The sequence below is a fragment of the Electrophorus electricus genome, chromosome 11 (assembly GCF_013358815.1).
Source record: "Electrophorus electricus isolate fEleEle1 chromosome 11, fEleEle1.pri, whole genome shotgun sequence".
Classification (NCBI taxonomy): Eukaryota; Metazoa; Chordata; class Actinopteri; order Gymnotiformes; family Gymnotidae; genus Electrophorus; species Electrophorus electricus.
The window spans coordinates 15,047,762-15,072,741 of record NC_049545.1 but is presented as its reverse complement, the minus strand read 5'-3'; the positions used below and the strand labels follow the sequence as shown (position 1 = coordinate 15,072,741).

At 39.0% G+C, this 24,980-nt stretch overlaps 2 protein-coding genes across 3 annotated transcripts; one reads left to right on the top strand and one right to left on the bottom strand.

The window, feature by feature from the left end:
• Positions 1-2,698: 2,698 nt before the first annotated feature.
• On the top strand, positions 2,699-6,669 carry gfral (GDNF family receptor alpha like). Its single transcript, XM_027023066.2, has 10 exons — positions 2,699-2,720; positions 3,514-3,651; positions 4,515-4,670; positions 4,747-4,832; positions 4,923-5,004; positions 5,092-5,416; positions 5,643-5,896; positions 6,177-6,254; positions 6,379-6,460; positions 6,583-6,669. The coding sequence occupies exons 1-10, from the start codon at positions 2,699-2,701 to the stop codon at positions 6,653-6,655; spliced, it is 1,296 nt and encodes a 431-aa protein (XP_026878867.2). The 3' UTR covers positions 6,656-6,669.
• A 7-nt stretch (positions 6,670-6,676) lies between these two features.
• hmgcll1 (3-hydroxymethyl-3-methylglutaryl-CoA lyase-like 1) lies at positions 6,677-24,980 on the bottom strand. Of its 2 annotated transcripts, XM_027022864.2 has the most exons (10): positions 24,775-24,980; positions 24,134-24,211; positions 23,440-23,547; positions 22,589-22,684; positions 17,781-17,929; positions 16,866-16,929; positions 16,341-16,529; positions 9,300-9,425; positions 8,646-8,740; positions 6,679-7,484 (listed from the first exon to the last, which is right to left on the bottom strand). In XM_027022864.2, exons 1-10 carry the CDS (start codon positions 24,868-24,870, stop codon positions 7,445-7,447), a joined length of 1,041 nt encoding a protein of 346 aa, XP_026878665.2. In that variant the 5' UTR covers positions 24,871-24,980; the 3' UTR covers positions 6,679-7,444. The 2 variants fall into 2 exon arrangements, with proteins under 2 accessions (XP_026878675.2, XP_026878665.2); XM_027022874.2 differs by lacking the exons at positions 24,134-24,211; positions 24,775-24,980 and adding an exon at positions 23,683-23,713 and having other exon boundaries at positions 6,677-7,484.

Below are 24,980 nucleotides of genomic sequence, written 5' to 3'. Positions count from 1 at the left end.
CCCTAACCTGGAAGGACTAATCCCCCGAGCAGGCCACTTCACTGGACATGATTGCTGATTTGAGGGCAAAAACAAAGGCTCATTCTTTCACTGACTCAGCCAATTGGAATGTTTCAGTGAAGACATTAGCTCCAGAGAATTACCCATACAAACTGAAAATGACATTCTGCTTCAAAGGACAGCAGAAGCAGCTAGCCAAATTCCATTTTCTAGGATTATTTTTCTAGCTTGCTTCTTGACTATTGCACAATTGATCAACAGTGTAATCCACAGAAATTATGTTTACAGAAATCTAGACATGGCCTTCATATTCCCAGTATTCTGATCTGTCTTGCTTGATGTTAGTAATGGAAACAAAATAACAAAAGAATAAACTGTAACAATGAATATAAATATAAGTGTAGGCTATTACATGACCTTGTACACACAAAACAGAGATCAGTCTGGTGAGAGAGTTACACTTCACTCCATGTACAAAATTTTGTTCTGAAAAGTCCTTGTAACAAAAATAATGGTGTTTATATATGTCATAATTCAGAGTTGTCTAAAGAGTATGGTTAGGTCATTTGTTGCCTTCATGTGCTTTGTGACAATTTATACCATCAGCTGATTTCTCAAGCAAAGCTTGAGAAACCACTTTACATTTTGACATAGTGTGCCACCCATGAATTTGCAGCTTGCAATGATTTATATTTTAGCCAAGAGAAAAACGTTTCTACAGTGTGCTGCACCTCTTTTATGTGACATTGTGCTGGGATTGTATCTAAGTGCCCAAATTTACATTACTCATCAGCTGACTTTGCAGTGCACGGCTAGAGACATCTGCTCAGTGTATTAGTTATTTGCTAAGCCACATTTAAGGATCAGAGAGTAAATAAAGCAGGCTGGCAAATTTGTGCATCTGGTTTGGTAGCCCTCTTGAATGTGAACACTTGAACCATAGTGAATTAAAATTGCTTGTGTTTTTTACTGACCTTCCTTGCATTTGTTTGCTATGAATTTTTTGCTGTTATTCATGGTACCTTTGATGATTGTAAATGCTTTCCTGGTGGGACCTAACTTTAAAATACTGGAGAAATCAGTTGCATAATATTTAATATTTGAATATATACTATCCAGTGTTATTTGTTATTTTTATATTAATTATTTTTCACTTGTTGACTTGAATTATGATTGAATTAATTGAATTAATGTAATTGTTAGGTTAATGTGTTGTTAGAAGACAAAGTGAAACTCATCAATTTCTATGTTTGGTTATATGTTAAAAATATTTTATCTATGAAAACAAGAACAATACTATGTTTTAATATAAATATAAAGGTTAAATACAAGCAGTACATTTAAGATTGCTTCTATATGTCCTGGCCTATACATTCTGCAAATAAAGGTGAAGTTCACATAATATTACATATAATACCCGTTAGATGTGTTTTAGACGTGTTCTAGAGGTGTCAAACGGCTTTGGCATCAAAATATGTATGTATTTATTTATTTATTTATTTTACCAGCAATGACTGTTTGGCAAACTAAACTATGATCAGATTAATTAATATCCTTATGTACGCTAAATGTCAACGTTAATGCCCTCAAACCTCGTAGGCCTATTTTAGCAAAATAATACAATAAAAGACATATTTTCCGTCGCAAATATATTTTTGGGATGCCAGAAGCACAACAATTCACTCCAGTTTTTGATTGCTTTAAATACAAAAAATTAACAGTAATTTAGTTACTGCTGTTAACAGCAACAGGTGCATTGTTCTGGACTGTCAAAATTTTCCATTGAGAGAAAGAGTTCACTCTATTACATTAACTCATCACGATGTATTTTTGCTTGTAGCTGCAACTGTCAGAATGTTCACATTCATACTGCAGGAAAAAAACAGTTGTTTCCTTAGCAATTTATGGAATCCCTGCTCTAGGCACGAACACGTCATGGAAGTAGTCCCGACTCAGTGGATAAATAGACCACAGCCAATCGCTGAAGCGAATATGCAGAAAAATAGCTGACTAAAAACTTTGTCGTTATCGATTTTTTAATTGAAAAATAAAGTATAAAAAGGTAAAGAAAGTATTAAGTAGGCTAATTACAAAGTGCGTTTCTCACAGGCGGAGCGTGCATGTACAATGAGTGAAATATATATTTACCATTGAATGGAGTTCAGAGTGGATGTGGCATTTTCATATTAATTAGCCTTATTATTTAAATTATTGATGACTGAAATGCCTAAAGACAATTCAATAATAGTTAGAATGTGAATAAGCTGAACTTTAAATAAACTTTAAACAAATATGGTGTTTTAAGAACTGTATAAATTACACTCTGTATTACATATTGCATTATTCTAATTACTGATCCCTGCCACTTTGAAGTTTCGTCGTATTACTGGTTTTACCGTGAACTCTCTTACGTTAGAGCTATACGTTATTCTAACTGAAACTGAAAAAGGTAGGCAAATTCTTAGAGCACTGGTTACATTTGGAATATAATGTTGCTGATAATACAGTTATTGCCTGCACAACGTACTTACCCTAAATAATCGCACTCACCAATATGTGCTAACTATCTTCATTTGATTTGACGTCATGCGTTGTCGTTCGCGTTGCCTTAGTAAACGGAATCGGCTGGACTGGAGCTGTCCACTCAAACTGCCAACTGGAAGAGATACCACCCGAACGGAGCAAACATATTGGGGTTATGAAATCGGTAATAGTCGTTGGTGAGTATTCATTTCGATGTTCACCAGAATGAAAGCAGACACTGAAAGTTGTGGACTGATTTGGACATCTCTCTAGTCTCTTTAAGATCGTTAGAAGGTTTATTATATGATGACTTTTAATTTAACATGCTTTATGTAGTTTTGAGAGTTCACTTTTTGACGTTTCTGGAAATTCGAGAGAGAGAGAGAGAGAGAGAGAGAAATTGGGAGAGAGAGAAAGGGAGAGAGGTTTAACTAATTTACATATTATACATTTCACACATCAGAACATCTGACAGCTTGATGGACATTTCCATTCAAATGCCTACGAAGCAAACTGTCAAATACACTAACTACTCATTTTATTAGAAACACCTCTACATTTTGTCACTTTGTCAGGTACACATATATTGCAGGTTAAAGTGTAAAATTATACACCATGTCACATGCCAGCCCCTGCTATCCTGTGGTGAGAAACAGACCAGATATTATTTGGCATGAGAACAATACTCAGCACAGCTTTAATGATAATGGGTGCACAGTGAGTTTTTACACATGTTGACACTTTGAGAGTAAACCACCACCTAGAATGATCCAGCCAATAGCAGTCCTGTGGTAACAAAATGATTGTTTATAAAAGGCTAGAAGATTGCTGTCATGGTTTGTAGCTGCCAGCATGAGCAAAAAATCTTTCCTGTATATATTTCCTGTATAAAGAATATCTCCAAGATGTTTCAAAAAAGTGTCTGGTAAGTCCATATATTATAATGATGAGTCACAAGTTAACTGCAAACATTATCATATTTTCCTTTAGTTTTAGGGGTCTATCTGGCTTTGCAGACAGTTTGCACCAGGATACCTACAGACTGTTTGTCACTGCTGGGACCATGTGTTTCACCAGACCTCTGTAAAAATGAAGAGAACCTTCTGCAAACCATCTGTGACTCTAAAAGTAGAGACTTATTTTTGTGCCATACTTTGTGTTTGATTGTATGCAATTGTGTGTGGATGTGTGTATAAGTGTTGCTGGGAGCATTTTTTTTTATCCTATGACTTGTACAATCACCAAAAATGATTGATATGTTACAACAACTTGTTCAAATGTCTTACGCAATCTAGCTGATACATTTTAAAAGTGATATGGCACAGCAAATTCTCTTCATACCTCATAACGGTGATAGCCCGCAGCAAATTCTAAGAACCTATGGCCCTAGGCTACTGCTTAATAGCGATAGCACAGAGCAAAGGAACCATGCTTTCTTGTCAGGAGGTAATAACAGAAAATATTTCTTACAATTTCCTGTGGGCCATTGCTTTTAAAATGGGATATCATCTATACTGTGGTAAGCCATTTGGACTTTACCACAGCAAACTCAAGATCATTTGAAATGATTATGTTGGTTACCCAATTTGGGAGCACACAGAAGTCAGGGTTGTTTTTGCTGTATACTTATTTGAAATCAATGCATTGCCACAATTTAATCTTGAAAAGAAGAAACAGACAAAACATCTGATTCATATTTCCATAGAATGATTATTGAGATAAATAACATCATTCAAAAACACTAGGACTATGCAAAGCCAGGGAAGAAGTCATTAAATGAAGAGGTAAAAAATAAATAGTTTTGAACCAGGTATTTTTTTGTGTCCAATATTTTTATACTGATGTAAATGTAATCATTATTAACTTATAATGATGCAGTCTGATGGAGGTGAATTGTACCTACAGATAATAAATGCTTCCACTGTATGGATCAGTGGTCAATGGAAATCCCTCCAGCAAAATCTGCTTTTCTACTTTCCCCTTTCTATCAGGTGGCAACTGCCAGATGCAAGATTCTGAGGGCTGTAACGAGACCATCCAGGCCATCTTTGGCCGTTCGCCGCCGTGGAGGAGAGAGTGTGCCTGTGATGAAGAAGACCCATGTGACACCCTGCAGCTGTTGGCTTCTCTGTGCCATTCGCATTTGGGTATAATGTGTGGCAGGTAGCATTTCTGACCACACGCTGAAAAATGTCAGTGAAGTTAAACCTATGATTTTTGCAGCAGGTGATGGGGATCTAGGCACATCTGACAAGTCGAGCATAGCAGCCCAGCAGTGGACTGTGACAGAGCAGCAGGAGCTCAGCCAAGCCAGTGCTCTCACATCCTCACATATTCAAATGATCAAATTGTATTATAACACCTGCAGCTCATTAAATTGCATTTGCATTGTTTTATAGCACGAGAATGTTCACTGTGTTCCAGTGCATGAGAACATGAAACTGAAGGGAGAATGGAAATCAAGCAGACTTTCAGGATATGGTAAAACCTGGATCTGAGCTTAATGTGTATGCCAAATGTCTGATGGATTTCACCATGCCTAACCTTCCGTCAATCACCCCGATTTAGTGCCTGGCCCAAATGCGTCCTGCCTTCAGGAGATGATGCTATGCATCCAGGATGAAGTCTGCAACAGGCACCTTGTGCCATTTGTCCAGTCCTGCTCGAGGCCTCAGTGTGAGGATGTACAATGCAGACTGGCTGCAAGACGCTTCTACTCTGGTCTGCCTCAGAATGTGGCTGAGATGCTGCTGTTCTGCCAGTGTGCGAAAGGGGAGCAGGACTGTGAGCAGGTCTGGGGCACTCTGCAGTCCGTCTCTTGCACAGGAGCCCAGGTGCCCCTGCGGAGCTGCTTGGACACACTAGAGAGCTGCACTAGAAACATGCTGTGCAGGTTTGGCCATTAATGTCCCAAATATAACACCTATTATCTTTTTAGAGCCTACTTTGAAACATGGCTCTGGTTTATATGCACTTATTCTAGCATTAAGGCCAATATACTCCCACCTGAGTGGTAGATGATTGTGTTTACTTGTGTTCATTGATTTCTATAAATAATTTAAGAGATGCTCTGATGGACATGAACTTGCTTGTAAAAATGCACTTGCTTGTGTTAACAGGCAAACATTTGAAGCATTTTTGTCTAAATGCTTTGAGCCAGAGGATACGCCATACAGTGAATATTCAACCACGGACTTGATACATATCATAGATCTTAACCATTTTCTCAGTGAAGACAAAGAATGTAGAAAGGCGTTTGTGGCCACAGTGGGGTCTATTCTGCAGAGTCCTTGCACCTGCCAGGAGTTGTATCATCACGACCTATACAAGTGCAATATGCTGCAACAAGCCATTCAAAACAGGTCCCACTTCAGTAAGTATTTATGAGCATTGCTCATGTTTTATAATGTCTAGAGATGCCAAGCTGCTGGTTTTGTGTTGTGTTGTGTTGTGCTGATCTGCTCTATCACTCCTGGTTCAACCCATCAGCTGCTAATCTGTCCTTTCATTACATCAGTCAAGTGTGCATGAATACAGAAAACACTGAACTTTGCAGTGCTATGCGGCTAGAGGACTGTTGTAGATATACTTTTGTGCTAATGTCAATGTATGTTCCTCATGATTTCATTTTGATTGGCTTGTCTTAATTATAGGGTTACATGGGGCAAAAAGAAATGCCTCATTACAGACAGAAGTAAACAAATCAAAACCAGGCCACTCACAGTTCAATGGTAAGATGATTTTGCATTATTGATACACTCCAGTGACAGTTCCCTGCAGAAAAGGCTTTCTGCTGATTACCTCACTGTTATCTTCCATGTAATGCTACGATATCTTTTTTTAAATTTATGACAGATCAGTTATGGTACTTTTTGGTGTACATCTTTGTGGTTGTGGTAATATTAACTGCAGTCACCATTATTTGGCACAAACTCAGGTAAGCTCTGGTTGACTGTAAGTCATTTTGTGAGCATGGTTTCTGTAAAACTACCTTTAAGTATGTTATTCACATATCTCCTGGAGCACTGGTGTTACCATGTTTGTCTTCCTTACCTATAGGAGAACGCACAGATTGTCAAAGAATGCAAGATTTAATCTGCCACAAGACTCCACAAAATCACTTGTGCTGTAGATCCCTGGCAAAACAAAGATGCATAAAATAGTTTTGTGAGAATCAGTGCATGTACAAATTCTCATTCTTTTTTATTCATTGTTTTATGAATAATTATTTCAGATATAAACACTTCAGATTCTGATAATTATATTCCACAGACTCAATACAATTGTCATTCTATACCAGAGATTTTGCATTTCATCATGGGCTTATTGATATCTGATCTAAATAAATTCTCTTTACATGTATTTTAGGTTTTGTGGTTCTTATCCTAAAGCAGATGTAGCTTAGAGTTGGAGCAAACCCTGATTGAATTTTTAGTTAAGGGATATGGCTTAAGTGATTTCATATCAGTACACACCAGTCTCTCTGGTCCGTATTGTCCTTGGCACCTCAATCCTCAGTTAACCTAGGACTGGCACCTCATACTCATCTAATGTTGCTGATGCTGTCTATATTGGAGCACATATCATTGTTCACCTTGATCTGGGATATCATATTTGACAATATCAAAGATGTTCAAGCAGTTATTGTCATGAGCACATTTATGCTTGTGTGTCAAAACTGGAAAAAAGTCAAAATACAGAAAGAAAGAAAATGCAGCGTGTACATTTCTTTGGCAATGACTTTGAATCACACACCTCAGGTCAAGCTGTGCATTCCCTATCTAGCCATGCAAACATACAAGTATGTATTCTGTGTAATGAGTTTTTCCTTGCCCAAACGTGACACACAATCCAGGGATCAAGGCACAATAGTCTTCTGCAATAAACAGATGTACTGTTCCATTTGCCTTCACCTCCTCTTCTATTCAGCCAAGACTGAAAAGGCCTGCATATCTATTACCCTTTCAAATGGAGGTAAACACACAGGTGGTTAACCAGTCAAACATTTGATCTCGTGGACCAGGGTGCAGTTTGCAGTGTGTGATCGATATTACGTGAATACATTTGTAATAGGAATATGACATCAGGCATTTAAAGGATCACTTGAGATAAAAAGAGCCATAAGCAATCTTATAGAGCAGACAAAGAAGAAAGCAGTGTAAACAAGGTGCATTACCTGGCTTTGTCAGAACACTATCACTATCAACATACATATTCAGAATCACTGACAGAATTAAAAACGTAATTACTTGAATAATGTGGATGTATGCTTTTAATAATAGAAATAGGCATATTTCCCTTTTTTTACTTTTTCTTTAATTTCACTGGTTTTCACTGGTTTGGTTTTGTTTTAATTAAGGCTTAAAGTAATAAACACATGTATTATTTTTCCAGGATCCAGAGAGTAATTCAAAATGTTAATACAAGTTTTCAGGATTAAGCTATTGTTAGGTTAAGGCAGAACAGGAATGATTTCCAAAGTCAATTACAATTTAGATGTATCACTGAGCAATTAGTGTATGGCACATATTTTAGTAGGCAGCATTTAATTTTTTTTCTGTAAAAGAATAAATTATCTGTAAAACGCAATTATGCTGTAGATGTAATGACATGCTACAGTTGCTCTGAATGGAGAACTAAGAGTTCAGCATGTCTACCATCACAGACATATTCCCTCAAGTCTCTTAAGGAAATGAAAATATTTAGCAAGGAAAATAATGATCAAGCTCTTGCTGGTTTAGACCTGCTGTGACCTGCGTGACCCTGTATGGGCATCTGTCTAATTGCAACCACACTGGGCAGGAAATGAACTGGGAAGACCCCCACTGCAACATGAAGATTAACTTTCCCGAGCACAGTGTCCTCAGCTACCTTCTCCTTTACAAGTGAAACAAATACCAGGACCCCAGTGAAGTAACTATCTATGTACATATCACATGGACAGTGAGCTGACACCTCTTTTAAATGACTATGTTTCCTATTGGTGTCAAACAGTGCTGCATTTACTGTATGTAGGCCCTTATTTACATATAAGCAGGAGCTGAAGCAAGAGTTGACAGTAGAGTAAGAGCATTAATCATATATTTCTTTTTCATTCACACATATTGAATGATGGCTGAGACCTGCTAGTAGCCTGGGAGACTTTGGAGTTGGTGGGGCGCTTTAAAGCTCGGCAGATGAAGTCTCCTGCTTCGATCACTTTGGCCAAATCCACTCCCTGCAGAGTAACCAAGGTTCAATAGAGCAGTAGTTAGTTCTTGTCTACAGCAGGGGGTGCTATAGAAAAGGATACTCGGTTGGTTTTCAAAGCTCTCTGGTTAGTTCAAGGTCTTAGGTGGGTGTGGATAAGGGTGTGAGAGAAACTATAGACCATAATTACCACAAACACAATTCCACCAGTATATCAGGTTCATAGGTGCTGGGAGCAGTTCAGTAAAACAAAGCCTTATTCTTGTCTTTTGGTTGAACTGTTGTTTTTTTTGGTTGTTTTTTAAGACTAAATGAATTCTTTGTTCACAACTGTTTCAAAAGTACAATGCACACTATAGGATCTACTTCATCTATGTGTTAACATATCTCTGTGAGGTTAAAAGCTTTCTGTCTCATAACAACTTGACAGTAAGCACTTTTAGATGTCATCCACACGTCATTCGTTATCAGTTATGTCTAGAGGCTACAGTAATACTGAGAGAGAAAGTTTGTTTTCAAGCATTTTTAAATGCATAGCAACGATCAATGCTCTCTTTGTGGTTGAAGTAACAGAAGAACACACTCACTGTTTGAATACCTAGTCCATGCAGCATATACACAACGTCCTCTGTGGAAACATTACCGGATGCCCCCTCAGCGTATGGACAGCCTCCAAGGCCTGCAACTGAGGAATCCACCACAGAAACCCCCATCTGCCAATGAGACATTAAAACGGGCAATCAATACCCACCTCCACGGCTGCGGGGTGTAAAGCTCGAGAACAATACTGGCCATTATCTTCTGCTGTAGTGTGTACTTTCTGTGTGCCTCTGTTTCTTGGAAATAGCCATGTATGGAACATTTAGTATGCTGCACAGCACCTGCACCTTCTGCTGACACTTTTATTAGTCCAACCAAACCGGGGATTATACGACCCTGGGTTTGTTGCCATTGTATTTATACACTGGGGATTATAAACATGTGAATGGAAGGAAGATGTAGAAATGTATTAATGTGATAAATGGGTTCTTTAATTTTTTTTATGTTAATTTATTTTTAATAAATGTATTTATAAAGTAACACAAAATAGTGGTCAGAATTAACTGAGCAACTTTGACATCTCAACACAAACTTTCAGCAATAATGCCTTGGCAACTGGAAAATCAAATAACCCAATCAAATAACTCGGCACAAGACACTATGGTAGGGCCTTGAGCATGTTTCACTTTTTCTCAAGGACCGGAATAAATACAGCTCTTACATAAGAAAAAATAATTACCTGTAAAATGTGCCTCTTTCTGAGCTTCAACAGCATTAAACTGAATTGAACAGTGTCTATAATTACTGTAATTGAAGAAATTTGCAATTTATAGTGAGTTTTTTTTTTTTTTCGACCACAAGCCTCTATTTGAGAATTAATGGTGCATTCTGTTTTTCTGCTTTCCTGAGCTCTTGTTGGACCACTTTACTAGACTCCCAGAAAAATGTTGCTTAGTAAAGGATTTGACATTTCACTCAAATGCTCATTTTTACTTTAACACATACTCTCTTTGTGTTGGTGCAGGCAAACCTGCTGATACAGATTTTTACCGATAAAGCATCATAACATAATAAAATCACCCATGTTAACCTAACCTTTAATGAGTTCTGAGCCCATTTTGTGTTCAGTGAAATCATATGAACCAGGAGCTGTTTAATTACTATAGATTTTGTACTACTTTGGAACTCTCTGTGAGTTGTGAGTTCAAAAATGCAATGTTTTAGAGGAACTTATGTAAAAGAGATGCCTATTCCTATGTTTTCCAATACAATGAGTACTATACAGTGGAAGATTTAGATGCAATATTTACTTTGGGGTATTAGAATAGTACATATATTTCTTAAGACCTGTTGTAAAATAACATGTTGAGATTAAATTTAGATAGTTTACTCTGTAGTAGGATGTGATTTGTATAGTTGGATAGGAAATAGACATTTGATTTACCTGTTTACTTGACAATGTTTCTCTCAGTCACTTGAATGGCTTACTGTGTCTGGCTCTGTGCAGGTAGGGCAAACAGCTCTTTGGAGACTGTGGGCTTATGACCACTGGGGTTGTTACAGAAGTTTCCGAAAACCTTTGTATATGTCCTGACAAATTACGAAGTCAAGCATGTATCTTTCTCTTGCAAAGGCATTGTAGATTAAGATATCAGAATGTTTTCCACATGTTCTGCTCGACTGTCGGGAGAATATTAAATACGTTTTCCAGCTTTTCAGGCAAAGCCAGATGTTGGAGGGGGAACGGAGGAGGGTGGTGGTGATGGCGGTGCTGGAATGGTGGGAGGGGTGCCCTAAGGAGTGGTGAAATTACTGCAATCGGGCCTGAAGCGTCAGGACCCATCAATACAGAGATGCATTCCGGGTCCTTCGGCACAAGAATTGCAGGAAGCAAAAACAAAGAGGGATCCCTTCATGACAGCTAACAATGCAGCCCAAATTGGAAGCTTTCTCTCACGGCCTAGGTCCTGTTTCAGAGCAAGGCGCTGTCTGAGCTAGGCTGTAATTACTGTTTGTGCTGGTGCACCGCACATTTTCAGGCCTTTCTGACTTAAGACACCACCGGATATTGTAACGGGCAGATGGTTTCTGCCATGTAAACAGCAAGCCTTAATTTACTGTGCTGATCTTCCCATCAGCTCTGTCAGCTAATTGCAAGGATCCGGAGGGGCCAGGTCTAGGTGTTAATATAGAGAAGAAAAGCAGAGTCAGGAAGAGACCTGAATCATGGGCTCAGGTTCAGGGAATGGTGGTCCGGAACTCCAAATTGGCAGCATTCAGTTAGCCCAACCCGGCCCAAAAACCAGATGTGGACTGCTTGCAGGGCTGCAGTCAATGAGCCGTAGGCGGCATTAAGAATCATAGATTGTGGGTAGGCCTCAGGACCTTGGAGTTGTCGCGCAGACATGCATTAAGTTATGGAGTGATGTGGGTGTGGGAGGAGAGATTTTGAGGTAAAAGGCACAAAAAGCTAAGAGAATAGAGGTAAAAACTGATAGGGAGAATTGAGGCTTCCACTCTCTACTGTAGTGATGGATTTAAAGCCATCATTTCTCTTGGAGTGAAGGTGCTGGAGGGTAGCTCAGCATGCTGACAGCTTTCCGACCTGGGACAACAGCACTTCCTCGCTATAAATAAACAGAGCTGTCCATATGAGGCCACAGTCATTCCTGAGTACCATATTTTTGGCCAATCATTAGGAAGAACAAAAAAAAAGAAAGAAAGAAAGAAAGAAAGAAAGAAAGAAAGAAAGAAAGAAAGAAAGAAAGAAAGAATTTATTTATTTTGTAGAGAAGCTGGAAATTTTCACTCAGGAAGCCCAAGACCATGAATACCCTCTGGTGTAGGCATGTGTCCCCAGGCCAAGGTAAAGAAGTTTCTCCATAGATACAAGTGACTTACACATAAGCAAGAATGTAAACACCTATACTACATGTACATGGGGTCATGAACAAAATTACTGAAATGATTCCAGTGTATGAAAGGTTGGTTTGTGAAAGATTCAAACTATGAAAAATTACTGCATGTAATTTGTTTTGAATAAGAAATAAGAACAAAAACATTTTTTGCTTTTCTTAATTTAGCACCATGATGCCTTTGCCCCAGACCGCCCAGATAGCTCATAAACGAGTTAACACAGGCGAGAGATGACCTGGCTGAAGGATTAAATGGGGAGAACATCTACGCCATCACCATAGGAACATGAAAAGTAAATTAAGAATGCTATCTCAGGGCTAACCTCTGGGGCAGATACTCTCCACCTCTACAATAAGCCAGCAAGGTACTGAATGTTCATTGTGCTAAATTAAGATCAATTGTCACAAGCTACGGGATATGCCCTGAAAGATTAATAAGGTGACTAAAGGTGTGGCTCTCTTTCTCCCAGTCAGACTTGAACCTCCTGCTGATTTCAGATGCCTCCCCGCACAGTTTTCTTTTAAACTAACTATCCAGGAGCCCTTTTGAGACAATTTTAAGCACACAGAGCTAAAATCCATTTCCAGTTCTGAAATGTACACTCAAAATATTGTGAGGGCAAAAGCTTCATGTATCAGGAGTCCTTCTGTTTTGTTAAAAGAGAGAAGAGGAAGCAGAGTGATAGGTTTGTTTCCCAGCCGCAACCACAGGACCCCTGAGACAGTGCTGGCCCTGCATTCTGACCCACCACACTGAAAGTATGGGCTACATAAACATGGGTCATTTAGTTTGCTCTCAGGTCACACACTTCCTGTTAGGTCAGGCACCCTACTGTCATTAGATATATGCTTCGCTTCCCGCAGAGGCATAGTATTGAGGAGATGGTTACGCTCTTCTTCATGTTTTCAGGTTTGTTTTCTCAGTAACAGAAAAAGTGCTTATCATCCAGCACATAGAGAACTGCCCATCAAGCTCTATAAAATGTGTTTTAGAGAATCACATTTCGACATGAAATAAATGAAAGGCAGGCCAGAGACAAAAGAACTACATTTGTGACATCTGAAGTCAGTTACAGATATTTATCATGTAACAAACAACTTTAGCTAAATTTCTTTTTAAAAGTTGTTGAAGTGATTTAATGATCATTTTTATTGTAATTGTTTACAATTGTTTCAAATGTTGGTTTAATGTGGAAGCATTTAGCGACCTGGTGTTTGACTTCATATTACATAAAATATTATGATTAATATATGTTACAATTAGAAATGTATGTTATTCAGCATTTGCTCTCTTAACCCCCCAAAAGTGCAATTTTCCAATTACTACCCACACAGCTTAAAGAACTGTAAGCTTTGTTATGAATTCTGGAAGTAAAACTAGAGTTATTGAGAACTAATTTGTGGTGTTTAAAAAGAATACCTTCCCTCTTACTATTTGTTAATCAAAGCTGTCAGAAATGAGCAAGAACAGAGCACTTCTACTCAGCCAGAGCTGTCTAGCCAGTTGTGTTCTGTCAATATTTTTTTCCAAATTTAATAAATACCCTGGCCGAGTCATTATGAGTTGTCTTTCAAGGGATAGATTTTTTTTTTTTTCATTCAGCCAGAGGGGTCAGGACAAGAAGGGCACAAAGTGCACAACACATTTTTACAGAGAACAAAAGGGAAAGGGGCTAGGAGCTGACGGGCTACCACAATGAATTTTTAGCTCAGCTGGTGACAGAGACTAATGAAACATTTTGGTAAAATCTTTAATTTCCTCTATGGTTTTTTTTGGTTTTTTTTGAAGAGTAGTTGATTGGAGCACAATTGGCAAGCATATACATGGGGTGTTCATGATGAATCATCGCATATGTCAATTCTCTCTCAGGCATTCAGGCCTCATTCTGTTTGTTCTCAAAACGTGTCGGGGGTGCTGAGTGTGATGGCATGGGAGTGGAGCTGTCAGTTATGTCAAATGTCAAAACTCTTATTTAAGCTCCTATATGTCTTGCAACTAGGTGGTCGCTTAGTTTAGCTGGCCTAAAAGGTATTTATTTCTGAAGCAGGCTTACTTACAAAACGTTATGAAGAATCCTGAACAAAAGTATACCCACAAATACCCCCTTTTGCTTTGATTTGTAGGTATTTTGTATTAGACTTTTGTATGGGCTTTCATGCTTGACAAGGTTTAATGGGCATCAGATCTTGCCTTGCAACCCCGTGCTCTAAAGCAGTGTTTCTCAGTAATGATACTGGAGTAACCCTGACTGCTCAGATACTATACATAACTCATCAGATAATTACCACACCCTTAAGGATAAAATGTGTGTGGTAGAGCAGTGAAAAACTCTTAAAATATGTATACTATATTTACTGTAATACTATACTACTCAGGCCTATATAGGTATACTAGCATAGGGACTACTTCTATGAAGACAACTAAGAATTATTTCAAGTCGCTATGGACAAGATCATCTGATCAATGGTGTAAATGTAAATGTACTACATAGGTACAATATGTAGGACACAAAATAGGAAATCTGTTAGTGCCTCTAACTGATACTTGTCTTATATGTTCTGAAATAGGAGTATTTAAATTGAAATTAATTTGGAATTATGATTTAAGGTCAGGCCATGATGAATAAAAAATATGAGTCATGCATTAGTAAAGTACATATTTGCAAGTGTCACTGTTTTTAGCAACCATAGCTAACTCCAAACAACACTTTTTTGTAGAAAAACATCCTCCAATTTCACCCAATTATCACGTTTAGGTGTTAAGAGTAGATGTTATTAGCTCTTTGAGTAACAAATGTCCAAATAGACTAAAGGTCAGCCTTCATTTCTGAACATTTCAAAAACATCTGTCAGAATAAAGGAGATTTTTCTCACAACAGCTAAATGCTGTCTGTCAAACTGAAATGACTCAAAGAGAACTGAGCATTTAAAAGTACAATTCTTTTGGAATGGGAATTATTTCACTTCCTGTTTACAAGTCATCATTCCTCCTTCTCCAGCCTCATATAGGTCCTTCTCTCATGTTACCAAATTCTCTAAAAAATTGGCCACGGAGATTCATGGCCACTTTCATAGCGCCCTGGCCACAGTTAAGGTTACAAATTCCAGAAGGGGAGAGATGGATAAACAGACGGACAGAGCGGGGAAAGGGGGCAGGGAGGGGGGAGCAGAGGCATGAATACTAGAGCCTGGGGTTTTCCTTTCTCCCTGTTCTCCATGTGGATAGTAGCGGGTGATGAAAGGATAATTTCCCTCTTGCCCTTTAAGTAAAGGATTGTTACGGGGGTTCAGTGGCTAAGCGACAGATGAGTTGGAGCCACCCCCTCCTTCCATCCCCCCCATAAACCCCCAAAGGTCCTATGCTCCCCTCCAGTTCTCGGGCTTTGTCAAGACCAGGCCACTGTCATATGAAACAGACATCCAATAGGTAAGCCTTTGTTTCGACTACCTCTCATCTGCCGTCCCACCCAGCCCCCAAATAGCATCGCGGCATGGCAAGTGAAGACAAACTGTGAAAGAAAGGACAAAAGGGCTTGCGGAGGGCCTGATAAAGCCGCGCAGGAGCCGTCTCCATTCCACATCCGGAGCTTCTGCGGTTTTAAGTTCACGAAGGGAGAGGTGGTGAAATGGGGGGGGGGGGGGGGAGGGGAAAATCACACATGGAATCACATGTTACGAGCCCCAGGGCAGGTGTGATCTGCTGTCATGTTGTGGGTTTTTTTTTAATTATGAGACTGCAAAATGTGTTTTAGGTTTATCATTATTCTGGGGAATTCTGGACCACATTTGAGGATTTTTTTTATGTGTGTTTTCCCTAAAAGGGGATTTTTGGACATTTGTATCATGTTCCCATCTTACCAAAACCCACAAACACCCAAGCATGCCACAGATATTCACAAAGCTTTCCCCTACTTTTTGTCTCCAAACATTGTATTTAATAGTTATGGGCCAAATTCTCTCAGAATTTCAACAACAGTGTAAACACATAAATGAGTTTTTGTCTTAACTAATTCTCCCTCTCTGTGCCAGCACAGTGTTAAACATGCTAAAGTTTGTATTTTTAATACAGTCTGTACCTGCCACAAACTATTACACAACTTACCTTGCCTCAGGGGCCATCGCTTCTCATGTGGAGCATAAAGGGAGCATTCAGAACCTGTGGGCTTTGCTCACCTGCAGTGCGGTCAGGATGTTTGCCAGGGCCTGGCCGTAAGTGTCGTGGCAATGCACGGCCAGAGCATGGATGGGCACCTCGGCCATGACGGCGCGCAGCATCGCAGCCATGGAGCCGGCCGTGCCCATGCCAGTTGTGTCCCCGAGGGATACCTCATAGCAGCCGAGCTCATGCAGCCGCTTTGCAACCTGGGTGGAATGAGGGGGAAGAAGAGCCCATAAAAACATAATCCCCCCCCAAGGAAAGGTAAACAACCAGTGGGGGCAATGGGAGGGAGTCACAGCGCACACAGAGGGCCCAGTCTGCGGCTGCGGCTTCTACAGCAAACACAGTAATAAGGGTCTCTGGGGACCAGGAGACTGCTGGAAAGAGGGAAGGAAAAGGAAAGGACGAGTGGTGTTTGGATGGTCTGTGGGTTTATGGTTTGGTATGTCTATAGCTCTGAATTCCCAAAGACTTATTCGGGTTCAGAACTGGAATGCGGGGAGGCTTACACTTTAGGTTTGGCCAGACTCTTACTTTACCTTCGTTACTTGAGCTGGATGCACTTGTCCTTCATATGGACAGCCTAGGGCGCAGGAAACATAACTGTGAACAAGCAAGACATACAGTCAGAGACAGAAGGGGAGCGTTGAGCACCGCATTGTTTGTGTTAGAAAGAAAGTCAGCACCATAACGTCAAATGTTGTTTTACAGCAACGGCAAGTCTGCAGCTGCCAAAGATCCCCTTACAACGGATTACATTCATCACAGAATAAAATCAAATGTGCTAGAGCAGGCAAAACACATGGCTGGTGTCAAACTTTGTGTTAAATAGTTCCAATCGTTGACAGTGGCCAATGAGAAATGAGGCAGGAGAGCAGAATTAAAAGCTATATGCGCTTTCCATATGTGGAAGGGGGAAATTTACTGCTTGGAGCAGTGGACAAACAAGTGAAAAGTTGAGAATGTTTCTCTTGGGCCTTCGTCTGTCAGACGATACCTCAGTTTTGCTACCGGAATTTCCATAGACTCTTCTGGGCCCCTTGAGAAGGTAAAACTGTTCAGTCATCTCAACCTGCGAGCATTTAGTGACTTTTGCCAGAATGCCAATGTCAGGCTTATGTGTGGTAGTAAAGTGCTTGCTCTCACTGCACATCTCTGGTTTTTTTCTTTTTCTTTTTTTTGTGTATATGAAAGACTAGGACACATCTGGATTTGTGCTTGTGACTAATACCAAAGCACCAGGATGCATGCACATCTGGAACTTGACTTATTTACTCATTAATTTAGGAATCATCTCATTGTTGTTCAGGTGTCCCTGTCTCAAAACCTTACAAGCAAAATAGCAGAGCAATATGGGGCCTATGTAACTTAAAAGAGTGACAAGGATAAGGCATGTGGCCTGGATGTGCAGGATAAAGTGCTTCGAAGCAGGGGCTACAGTCAGCAGCGCTCACCCCCGCACTGGTATGCATGCCTGTCTGGCTGCACAGATGACCTGCTCAAACCGCTGCATGCTCTCCTCCACAGAGCAGTTGATGTTCTTCCTGCTGAATGTCTCAGAAGCAGAACCAAATACAGCCACTTCGGCAGCGCCTGCTTCGACCTTTAACAGAAAACATTTAGTCAGGCTTGTGTGCATACTATATATATTTTAATTAATTTAACCATTATTTTGACCAGGCAAGACATTAGGAACAAATTCTTATTTACAATGATGGCCTGACATGTGTCTGACTTGTAGAGAAGGGTAAAAGGGGAAGGGAAATAACAAACAGCAAACAACAAAAGAGAAAGACTAATTAATCAAACAGAAGTCAAATACATTTAGCAGAAATGAAACATTTACAGTTATTGTTAAAATACCCATATGGAATTCCATAAAAGCAAAAACTGAGATAAATTAATCTGTTCCCTGTAACAGATTCCAGTCATTAGCAACAGCTGACTGAAATAACAACAGGTCAAAGGATGTGGTGGATTTAGAGACCTTCACTCTGATGTTTTTTACTTGGCCACTGAAACTGGCTGCAATAACTGACATAAATAGGGGGGTGAGTATCCATTTATAAATAAGTGTGTACCAGTGGATGTCATGTTGAGTGTGCAGAGAAGGGCATTTAACCAGAGTATACAGAGTGTGTTCAGTGTGTTCTGAAGAGGGTGTTTGTAACAAATCAAATGCAGAATGATAAATCAAGATTTTGAATGGTGCATTTTCATGTAAAGGAGGAACTACTCCTATACAGTAAACTGAGTTTTACCTTAAACTTTGATTGCAATGTAGTGAGGGACAAGGTGAGAGAAGGACAACACGCTATCTAGCCAAATTCCTAGGTATTTGTAAAACATAAGCTGCTCTAGGACAATTACTAGTACTAATTAATATTAAAGGTGAGAGGGGGCACAGTACCCTTCTGACCAAACCACGTAACTTTAGTCTTGGTAGTGTTTAGTGATACATTAAGGCCAGTAAAAGCCAGTTAAACCTTGGGGAACCCACTCTGAAGTGATTTTAAAACTGCATTAATAGAGGGATCACTGGGGAAATTGTACTACCAGGATATACATAATAAATGAATATGAATTATTACCGGAATAAGCAATATCATTAATAAATATGGAAAAGAGAGTGAGACCGAATAATGAGCCCTGGGGAACACCTTTAGACACATGGAGGGACTGAGAGACTTTGACGTCTAAATTTACACACTGCACCCTTTTAGAAAGATAGCTAGAAAACCATGCCAAAGTGTCCAGAGACCCCAGTACTACCTAGTCTATTTAATAAGTTGACACGATCCACAGAATCAAAGACTTTCACTGGATCAATAAATATTGCTGCACAGTGTTGTTTGGCTACATTCACATTTATGGCATTTAGCAGACGCTCTTATGCAGAGCAACTTACAAAAGTGCTTTGCCATTTACTCATAGAAAACATCCTAGCCAGTACAATAGATTAGAGTCCAAGATACCAATGAACTAGAATACTGTTGAAATACAGGGATCAATGCTGATGCCTAGAAGTGCAAAGTACATAAGTTCTATCTCAGACAACAATCAATGCAATAAACAAGAAGTACTAGAGTTTTAGTTGGTCAACATAGGAGCAGGGTCAGTGGTCATTTAAATAATCCACAAATAGATGAATCTTCAGTCTGCAAGACTCTGCTGCCCGGTCAGGAAGCAGAGGTTTGTTCCACCATCTAGGAGCCAGGACAGAGAATAGTCTTGATGCTTGTCTTCCATGAGACTTGAAGCATGGTATTTCAAGCCGAGCCTTACTTGAGGTTTTTTTTGTTTTGTTAGCAAGCATCAAGGTTTTAAATCCTGACAATTTGTAGAGGCATGATAGTAAACTGCGACAGGGTCTGAGAGGTATCCAGTGCAGATATTATATTAGATACAACTTTCAAAATGGCAGTAACACATCCATAACCTGAAAGAAAACCAGACTGCAACATAGACAAAATGTTATGCTTCTCAAGATAGTTAGTTGAGTTAGCTACATGTTGACAAGTTTCTTCAGAAGCAGAGCATGGTAATAATGCAATAGTCAGCAAGCTCACCACCCTTAAAAAGAGGACATATAATGGCTACATCAGTACAAATGGAGAACTTAAAAATTAAGTTCTAAAATCAGTTAATGGCACTGCAATGATTAGAACTGCAATTTTAACAAAGAATGAGGCTAACCCATCTGACCCAGTTGGCTTTTTGCAGTCCATTTAGAGCAGTTCCTTTAAAACCTCATCTACTGTGAGAAACCTAAGTACAAATGTGTGAAAGACAACATACAAACAAGATGAAGGTATTGAACAAGATGCTGCAGTTGAGATGCATATGAATTGGGCCAGGGTGCAAGCAGCTCTTCTCCAGACAGCTACAATTAGAAGAAACATGTCAAAACTTCCTAAAATGACCAGCCATAAGATTCATATGGGTAATCAGAATATTATCTGTTTTTAATGAAAAATGCATGCCTGAAGTTTTATTTGCTAATTTGCTTATCTCATTATTTTCCAAAATAGCTGCATAATGGACCCACTATATAAAATTTCTCCTTGAAGTAATTAGATTTTGACTGTTACATTGCTTGTGTTGCCTTCTTCTGAATCTGACAAAATAAAAGTCTGTCTCCTGTGGATCCAGTTTGGAAAGCTATGCAACAAACAGTAATTTTATTTGCTGCAAAAGCACTGCCAAATCACGCGAAAACCAAGGACATTTTTTATTCTTTATAGTGGCATGTTTGTCAATAAATTCACTATAACAATTCCCATGTATATTTCACAGTAGGACTCACACCCTGTCCCAGTTCAACTCAGCTAGATGATGTGAAAAGGTATTAACATTTTTGAGTATTTTCTTCTGACTAATTTGACTGGGAAATTTAAAGCTGCACGACATAAAATTTGTTTGTTAAATAAAATCATAATACTAAGTCAAGAGAAAAAAAAACTGCTAGAATATAGTGACTTTCTGCTTCAAAAAATCAAAAGTCAGAGCTGTCAGGTCACATTTGGCAGGAATTTTTCAGACCATGTCAAATGTTTTTATATATTAACCTCACATGCACAGGCTAAAAAATAAGGTCCAGCTGGATGGGCTGATTACCTGAGTAACTTTAGTGGTGGTATGGCACACCATGCTGATCTGTACATCACAGAAAGTAATTGAATGAAAGGAGAGAGAAATGCTGAATAAAGAGATATCGGAACAAAGAACTGGAAGTAAGCTAAAAGGGAAAGCAATAGCATGATTTTGCTTTTCAGAGGTGGCGACAACTCTGTGACCTGAAGTGGTTCAGGAATGATGCCGAGTTAGCTTTTTATGGCTTTTTGGCTTTACAAAATATTCTCCTAGTAAACTGCTCACAATACTGACAAAAGCAATCTAGATCATCAGATAAATCTGTTGAGGGAAATAGAACACAGCACATGATATAAAATGTTCTTCCACATGATTCATTCAATTAAATATTTCCAGTAGAGAGGTTGCCAATTCCCCAAACTTACATAGTTCAACTTTAGCAAAGTGACCACTTTGCTCATCAGCAAAACGAAACAGTGATCACTAAAGTGCAAAACACTCCAGAATAGAGCAAACGTGGTAAGTTAGTACAAAATCACATCAATCTGTGTGGCCCTATCAGAGATATTAGGATCACATTTAGGGGGAGTTATTAATTGGTGGAGATTCAAGCAATCACATTGTTGTAATACATTTTCAGAAGATCTCACCTTGTTCCAAACAAGATTCCCCAAAAAAATAGCTCAGGTATTGTGAAAGTTGCAAGGCATTGCTTAAGGGCACTAGGGTACAAATGGATGCTGAAAGAGGACGGTAACATCCTGTCAGCTCTCAAGAAGTTGCTGTTTGCTAGGCCAGTGTTAACCTTTAAATCAAATTGCTTGGGAAAAGGCATAACATACCACTCCTCCACCCTAGACATCGTATCTTGTTGTAAAAGATTATAGCCAGACAGGTTATGTCACTATAGGAAACATATTTACTTAACCATGGTTTAGAATATACTATAATCTGTTTTTGAGCTTTCAACCCATACTGTGAGTTGATCTATTTTGGCATTAAAATCCTTGCATTTACACGCAGAGAACGCATATTATTATCGGCATAAAAATAAATAAAACATATAGAATTTGAAGCAAGGGCAGTATTGGGAAGGACAGGGTTGTTAAGGGTACCATGATGAACATGAATTTAACCAGATATCATAAGCAGCAATGAAGGTATAACAGAGGGCAGAAAACAAATCTGCAGTGTCCTTGTTTAAAGCCATGAACCTATGCACATTAGGCAACATTGTCATCTTGAGAAGTTATAATAATGCATGACAACAGAAGCCAGCTATAGAATATAGACAATGTAAAACCTACAATTTTTGTGACCACTAAAGTAGTAAGTTTAAAATGTAAATTGTCAAACTTAATTATTGGAAGAAATACCATAAAAGAGATCAAGAGATAGTATACACAAGTTGTGAACACACTTTGACCTATTAACCAGCTAAGCAATTAAGAGAGACAGGATAAACATTTATAAATAATTTTTAAAATTCAATGATTCACAGTGTTGTTTAGGGCTGAAATGCTATCAAAGCTAGAAGTACAGGTGAAGGGTCCGCAAACCCAAAGTAGTTTATTTACGGAGAAACAGACAACATTACTGACCTTTGCACAGTTAAGAAATTGAAAATGTCACAGGTAAACAAATGCAAATGTTGTAGACATTCACTTACTGCTGCTTGAAAGCCCTGAATATTGGGTGTCAGGACAGGATACCTAACATGAGGCGACTTGTTAATCCCTGTAAGCACTTCATTATGGTCTGCCATCTTAAAAAGAACAGGCAAAAATCCATGGGTTAGATACAGAGGCTGATACTGCCTCACCTTTGACCAGTGGTCAAAGATGCAGTGGTCCTGCATTTATATTATATTCGGGGATTATATTCGAGTTAGGGATACAGATACTTACGTGTCCTCTTATTTTGACAAAAAAGACAGATTATTAGTTTCAGTTTGCTAGTTTCTCTATTGCATTCAGCACCACAAGCATGTGTGTCTTAGAGGTAGAAGCTCAGGATGATAAAGATAGATGTATCTATTATATCCTGCATAATAAACTATTTGAATGACACACTACAGTTTGTGCAGATCCAGAGCTGTGTGTCAGTATCACAACTGCCCCAAAGAAACTGTTTTGACTCCTTTCCTGTTCATCCTTTAAAGTTCAGATTTAGCAACTATTCTGAGTCATTATATTCACACGAATGATGGCATAGTTAGGTATTTTCATGTATTGAGTGAACAAGAGAATGACTGCTTATAACGTATAATTGTTGTAGGGTTTCTAAATACCTTTCATTGATATTATTTGTAAATTTGGTAAATGTTAGAGCGCCTGTCTTTTGTTACATAAAACTCTCCAGCTATGATAGAAATCTGTCTCCCCAGCAAAACATCTGCAAGAATTCAGGCATAGCTGGAATACTCGAAGCACAGGTTGTCCTCAGCCCTCTTGAGCAGGACAATGAGTCCATAGTAAATCACTCAGCATGCCACATGAGCTTACAATGTAGGGTTATTACCTGCACGACCCACTTTGAGGACACAAAGCTAGTGGCCTCTATCACAGACAGGCCCGTCTGGGAGAGCATGTCAATAAGCTGAATTTTGATCTCTGTGGGCACCATTTCCTAGGAGATAAAAATTGAGAAAATGCAGCGATATTGAGCTTTGAAGTTTGGCTTTGGATAAAGGCATATGTAAGAATTGCACACATGAGCCTCCACTGGCTTGTAATTGTGCACAAAGTAATTTACTACGCTCACCTGCCTGCATTCATTTCTTGAACATTTTCTCTCCAAAATGATGCTCTCGGTATCACAGTGTGTCATCACTCAAGGAACTAATTCTGTCATCAAGTCATTCTCCTGAGTTACGGCATATGTGAATATGGGAATGATAAAATGTGAGTGACTCATACAAAATACATAACATATGAGCCAGATGGTTGTATCATGTCATGTTTCCGACATATTTCAAGGTTAGTTTGTGTTCGTTTCAGCAATGCAATAAGAAAAAGAAAATTTGAACTATGTGTGTAAATTATGTTTGTTTTGAAAAATGTGCAGTTCTTAGGCAAACCAGTAGCCAAGCATGCAATACAGAAAAAGAAAAAAATATCTAAACTGAAATTGAATCTATTTTAATTTGGTAAGATTAGTCATTAGTTGTTTTGTGCAGAGTATTTAAAAAACAAAACAAAAAAAAAAAACATACCTTTTCATTTTGAAGCCCATCTCTTGGCCCAACCTCCACAATTTTGACAAAGTCTGGAAACTTGTGTACTTCAGGCCACTGCAAATTGAATGCCAATGAGGGTACATGACACAACTATGTCCCAAAACATTAGTAAAACCTGAAACAGGAGTTTTTGCATGTATTTCCTCTCAAATGATGTGTGTGAATTTGGGCTTTGAGTCAAAAGGTCCAGATCCTCAGCTCACTGCCAGGCCATTTACAATTTATGTTCCTTCCTGTTTACAGTAAAAGTCAAGTTTAAGTTCATAGATATAAGACTAGTATTGGGCAATGAGATGGTCCACAGAGTATCTGAACAGCTTAAAAAAACGCAACTTCACTGCTGAGACCATCTCTCAGTGGTTAAGGCACAACCCGATGCAACACTCCTGATCTAGCATTGATTCAATTTATTATTTCCTCATGTTATTAATGTCTACAGAATAATACTCCTACATGAAATGCTTTTAAAACCAACCATGTTGCCATATTTGCTCATCTTATTAATAGGTAAGCTATTAAAGAGATGGCTGCAATCACACATGATACCGTATCGCTCTGTCTTGCTCTCGTGTCATGTGTAAATCAAGTAGTGGACATGCACAGAAGCAAACCCCCACCTTCTTCTCCTGGAAGGACGATGGCAGCCTGAAAGATTCCCCCATGAGATTCTCATAGCTGAGGCAATGCTTCACTGCATTGGGAACGTTACCCATCAGGCTAGCTCCGTCGACCAGCTACTGCCGCTCAGTCCAGGACCTGTGGCAATTTGTCCTCTCATGCAGTGGCTCCGACGGCTAAGATGTATGGTCAAGTGACACAGTGA